We start from the raw sequence: 5949 nt of genomic DNA, 5'->3' as shown, positions 1-5949 counted from the left end.
GTTTGTGAACTTGTTGGCGGCGCTTTACATATGTAAAGCTCTTTGTTTTGCTCTGTGAGTGAAGAGAGAGGCCTCTGCTTTTCCCCCTCAATGTCTCGGGTTTCTGACGTCTTTGTCTTACCTTCCGTTCGTTCCCGCGCTGGCGAGATTCTGCGGCTCGTCTCCCGCGGTTGGGTTTCCACGCGGTGGGCTCCCTGTAGGTCCTCTGTGTCACATCCACTAGATCCGGAAGCGTTTCCTCTGCAGTTTTTTTCTTGAGTCTTTTCCTGAGGCTACAGTAATTCCACTTTTATGAAACTTTATTTTCCCAAACTACGGCACACATCCTCACTATCCGCCATCTTGGCTCCGCCCCCGAAAAGTTTCTTTTTAATGCAGTAAATCATTTCAATCTTTTTAAGCGATTTTGTATTTTGAGCCCTATGTAAAAGTGGGTCCCTATCCTAGATTATAGAAAATTCCGTGTGAGTTTCTGACGCTTTACTGTGTATCTGCACCCTCTGCGGGAGCACAAGGTTTTTATACCTTATCTCCATAAAACTGGATAAGTAGAACACTTCACTTTGAAATTTAAAATACTTGCCACCTTCTGTCTTGGAATCTTAGCTGGGAAAAACTATCACTCAGATCCACTTGGTTGCTCTGTGTAGAATGGACGAGAGGAAGAATGAATCTATGGATGTGGTGAGACAGTTACTAATCTGTCCCACAATTTGTCTCTTTCAGATTTTTTTTACAATACTAATATTTTATTGCAAATTTATTTATAGCAGGCTAAGTGTTGTATTACATTATTTATTGTCATGATTTTATATAACTTGGAATTTCTTAGTGGGATTCTGTGCATAACTTAGTGAAGTTTCAAATTGAATGCATGTATTGATTTAAATCCTTCACATTACCTTTACGAATACAATATCTCACATTGTTAGGAAACATATAAGCACTTGGTATTATCATAAATGATTTTCCCTTCTTGTATCTTCTCTTTTCATCCCTTTATTTGTTCTATTACTATCTTTCATTCCTTCATCATTTATTTTCCCCTTTTCTTTTTTTTTAAGATTTATTTATTTATTTGAAAGTTAACACAGAGTTAACACAGAGAGAGAGGAGGCACAGAGAGAGAGGTCTTCCATCCGGTAGCTAACTCTCCAACTGGCCGCAACAGTGGGAGCTGCGCTGATCTGCAACAGTGAAGCAGGAACAGATTTGGTCAATTAATAAGACCATGATTTCTTTTTTATTAGAGAATTTATACAATTTCAGATTGGACACCGTTTTAAACTGCTGTGAGGGAACTGGATATGGTGGCTTGGCTCTGGGAACGTTGAAGTACTCCATGTCCCTGAAGTTTTATGATGAAATGATTTGGATGAATAGCTCAGAAACAGATGGCAGGAGAACAATCAGCAGCTTCTGCAAGAAGCTACGCGTGACGGAAGCTGCAGGATGCTTGTTCCACTTCTGCTGGGCATAGCTTCTCTATTCTGTCCATATTGCAGTAAGTCCTAGAAATAAGGTGGTAGCTGGTAGTTTGTTAATAAATGGACAGTTTCTTGGAAAAGGAACGTTTCCAGATTAGCTCTTCGGGTTGTGGCAGATGTCTGTGTGATTGTTCTAAGGAAGGTTTTTCTTTTCCTCATAGGTGAACTTCAAGACCATCTAAAAGGTATGACCATGGCAGGGCTACAGTCCTTGTAAATAGATCATTTGTGGCATTTTGGAGTAAACCTCCCCTCCATTCACTATTAACATAGATTACTAGGACCTTTGCCTACTACCAAGATGTGTAGTCCCTTTCTTGGAATAAGCAGGTTAAATATCCTTTTTAAAAATTTCTTTTACCTATTGCTGGACAAAATCATCAGGCTAGATATGGGGTTCATTACTTGAGGTCTATAGATCAATTTTATAGGAATCATAACCTCCCGAAGTCATAGACAACATTCAATTTATGTGTGTACAAGTTCTTTTACGAGATTATCAAAGGAGTCTCTGTCCCAAAGGAAAGTTAGCAATCACTTGGCAATACTACTTTCCTATAGAGAAGCTCCAATGCTCAGAGAACCTTCTCCTCTAAGTACCTGTTTGTGTCTTACAGAGACTAGACTAATGTGCTTCAAATGTAAAAGATACCATCTGGGACTATGTTATGAATCTATGAAGACCTGCAGCCTGAAGTATCAGCAGTCCTGTGCTATTGAGAACTTTTACATACTTACCCCAAAAGGTAACATGGAATATAGAGTGACCGAGAAATAACTACCTCTTTCTCTTAGAAACAGTGGTGTTTCGCCTTTAGAGTACGTGGAGTAAATAGGCTGGGAGAGGATGGGTGGTCATGTAGAGGGGATGGCAAAGATGGATTTAAGACATTATTGGGTGGAGAAGAAGCCAATGTCCCTTATCAGTCACAGAATAAAATCCAGTCTCTGGGTCAGGAATTAATAGACTCCAGCCTTGTTGCTCATTAGGACCTAGAGAAAGGTTAGTGAGCACCCGAAGACAGGTTATTCCTAGGAACGTAGGAGTAAGTGAAGTCACTAAAGTTGTATTTCCCTTTTTTCCCTCCTTAGGACGAAGTATGTACCATTATTCAAAACTATCATGTATGTCCAACTGTGAGGACATCAACTTCTTGGATTTTGAAAAGAGGACAGAGCTCATTTGTTGCAAACATAGTAACTATTGCAATCTCCCTGAGGGACTCTAGCTCCACATCTTCCCTGAATTTGGGGGTCATTGTTCTACACGCTACATCTTTCACTTCCTCCCCCAAAACTTGCATTTTGATTTCCCATTCTAGCCAGTGTTAGAAAGTGAGAAAGCTGGCCATTGTAAAAAGAGAAGAAATCACATGTAGACACAGGGAAGGGTGGCTGAGTTTCACTAACGATGGAGCACTAGACTGATCTTTGAAAATCCCTGTTGGTTACATTTGACAGGGAGTTTTTGGTTTTCTCATGATGCTGTTACCACGAAGAAGCTTAAGCCTAGTCCTTTTTATTATTGTTTTTATGAAAACACAAAGAATTGGGACCATAGTAATACCAAGTTTGTACTGATAATTCTGAAATCATATTCTATTCTTATTTATACTCATATTATGTGGGTTGAGATGCTCTTTAACTCTGATATTTCCTGGCACTACCTTTTTGCCAATAAGTTCTGGAGGTAGAAGAAGGTTCACCCCCAGCTTTCCAGTTTGTTGACAACATGAGAAAAATCTTTCTCTGGTAGAGCTCTTGAGGAGGATCTCAGGACACAAAATACTGGACAGACACAATAATGTGACATCGAGGAAACTTTTAGGGGAATTTTAGCTTTGAAAGGAAATTTGGTGTGAGTGGAATTGGTTTTAAGTTATCATGGCTTAAATGACCATGGCCAGGTAGCCTTGAGCAAGCACATAATTGAACTAGCTGGTTGGACTTGGAATGGAGACCTTCCTCAAGGATGGCTTGTCAGTTTGTTCTCATGGGAGTGAAAGATAAAATGTCAATAGTGAGGCAAGCAGCATGGCTATTGAAGACAACAGGATGTACACAGATTCTATGAAGTTGTGTTCGAGTAACAGACTACCCTGTGCAAGATGAACTTATAGTTAACAAACTACCTCGTATAAGACGAAGTTATAGGGGCCGGCGTTGTGGTGCAGAGGGTTAAAGCCCTGGCCTGAAGTGCAAGCATCCCACAATATGGGCGCTGGTTCGAGTCCCAGCTGCTCCTCTGCCTATCCAGCTATCTGGTACGGCCTGGGAAAGCAGTAGAAGATTGCCCCAGTGCTTGGACCCCTGCACCCATGTGGGAGACCCGAAGAGGCTCCTGGTTCCTGGCTTCAGATTGGCCAGCTCCAGCCATTGTGCAGCTCCAGCCATTGTGGCTCTCTGGGGAGTGAACCAGTGGAGGGAAGACCTCTCTCTTTGTCTCTACCTCTCTCTGTAACTCTGTCTTTCAAATAAATGAAATAAATCTTTCAAAAAATATGAAGTTATAGTTCTCTTTCTTTGTTATCTTTTTCTGGTTTTGGAATTAAAGTGATGCTGGCCCTGTGGAAGGAGTTTGGGAGGATTCCTTCCCTTTCAATGCTTTGAATAGTTTAAGAAATATTTGAGTTAGATCTTCTTTAAAAGTCTGGCAGAATTCAGCAGTTAAGCCATCTGGTCCTAGACTTTTCTTTTTTGGGATGATCTTCATTACTGATTCAATCTCCATCTTGGTTATTGGCTTGTCTATGTTTTCAATGTCTTTGTGCCTCAAGTTGGTAGACTGTAAGTATCCAGAATGCTATCCATTACTTCTAGATTTTCCAGTCTTTTGGCATATAGTTGTTTATAATAATTCCTGATGATTCTTTTTATTTTTCTGGTATTCATTGTTACATCTCCTTTTTTTCATCTCTAATTTTATTGACTTGGGTCTTCTCCCTCTTTTTTTGGTTAATTGTGCCAATGGTACATCAATTTTGTTTATTTTAAAAATGACAGCTCTTCTTTTCACTAATGTTTTGTAATATTTTTGTTTCGATTTTATTTCTTCTCTAATTTTAATTATTTATTTTCTCCCACTAATTTTTGGTATTGGTTTGTTTTTGATGTTTGAATTCCTTGAGATGAATTGATATTTCATTTATTTGAGGCCTTTCCAATTTCTTGAGGTAGGCATAAATTATTATAACTTTCCATCTTAACACTGCTTTTCCTGTATTCCCTAAGTTTTGATATTGTATTATATTGTCATCTTCCTTCATTTAGAGGAATTTTTTTAAATTTCTTTTTTGGTTTCTTCTATGACACACTGTTCAATTAGGAGAATTTTTTTTTTTTTGGTCTCCATGTGTTTGTACATTTTCTGGAGTTTCTTAGGTTGTTAATTTCCAGCTTTATCCCATTATGGTCAGAAAAGATACATGGTATGATTTCTATTTTTTTGAAATTGTTGAAACTTACTTTATGGCTTAACATTTAGTCTATGCTAAAGAGAGTTCCATGAACTGATGAGAAGAATGTGTATTCTGCAACAGTGGTATGAAAGTTCTGTTAGCATCAGTTGGGTCCATTTGGTCCAGAGTGTAGATTAGCTCTGTTGTTTCTTTGTTGATTTCCTGTCTAGTCAATCTGTCCATTGATGAAAGTGGGGTGTTGAAGTCCCCTTTTATTATTGTATTAGGGTCTATGTCTCCCTTTAGATCCATTAACATTTGTATTAAATAGTCTTGCACCCTGGCATTGGGTGCATATACATTTATTAGAATTACAGTGGAAAGAACGGGGCCATCAAAGAAGGAGGTACCTTTCTCTGACGGGAGGAGAGAACTTCCACTTTGACTATGACCCTGTTGGAATAAGATCAAAGTCGGCGAACTCTAAGGGCTTCCATAGCCTTGGCAACTCATGACAAGAGCCTAGGGAGATTACTGACGCCATAAACAAGAGTGTCAAATTGTTAAATCAACAATAGCAGTCACTGTGTATTTTTGTCTCATGTGGGATCTGTCCTTAATGTGTTGTCTAATGTGAAGTGATGCTATAACTAGTACTGAAACAGTATTTTTACACTTTGTGTTTCTGTGTGGGTGCAAACTGATGAAATCTTTACTAAGTATATGCAGAATCGATCTTTTTTTTTTTTTTTAATTTTTGACAGGCAGAGTGGACAGTAGAGGGAGACAGAGAGAAAGGTCTTCCTTTTTGCCGTTGATTCACCCTCCAATGGCAGCCACGGTAGGCGCGCTGCAGCCGGTGCACCGCGCTGTTCCGATGTCAGGAGCCAGGTGCTTCTCCTGGTCTCCCATGGGGTGCAGGGCCCAAGAATTTGGGCCATCCTCCACTGCACTCCCTGGCCACAGCAGAGAGCTGGCCTGGAAGAGGGGCAACCAGGACAGGATCGGTGCCCCGACTGGGACTAGAACCCGGTGTGCCAGCGCCGTAAGGCGGAGGATTAGCC

General features: G+C 40.0%; 1 protein-coding gene across 1 annotated transcript; it reads left to right on the top strand.

The window, feature by feature from the left end:
* The first annotated feature begins 651 nt into the window (after window positions 1-651).
* On the top strand, window positions 652-2716 carry PATE2 (prostate and testis expressed 2). The gene is made up of 5 exons (XM_062197651.1): window positions 652-684; window positions 1384-1504; window positions 1649-1672; window positions 2105-2233; window positions 2580-2716. Exons 1-5 carry the CDS (start codon window positions 652-654, stop codon window positions 2714-2716), a joined length of 444 nt encoding a protein of 147 aa, XP_062053635.1.
* Window positions 2717-5949: the final 3233 nt, after the last annotated feature.

The sequence above is a fragment of the Lepus europaeus genome, chromosome 7 (genome assembly GCF_033115175.1).
Source record: "Lepus europaeus isolate LE1 chromosome 7, mLepTim1.pri, whole genome shotgun sequence".
In the NCBI taxonomy this organism is placed as follows: domain Eukaryota; kingdom Metazoa; phylum Chordata; class Mammalia; order Lagomorpha; family Leporidae; genus Lepus; species Lepus europaeus.
This window is presented reverse-complemented; position numbering and strand designations above follow the sequence as displayed.

Bases quoted from the DNA above. Each gene is read 5' to 3' on its own strand.
- PATE2 (XM_062197651.1), top strand. From the start codon at position 652: ATGGACGAGAGGAAGAATGAATCTATGGATGTG. The intron at 685-1,383 runs GTGAGACAGTTA...TTGGATGAATAG, and splicing joins AGAATGAATCTATGGATGTG to CTCAGAAACAGATGGCAGGA. The intron at 1,673-2,104 runs GTATGACCATGG...TGTGTCTTACAG, and splicing joins ACTTCAAGACCATCTAAAAG to AGACTAGACTAATGTGCTTC.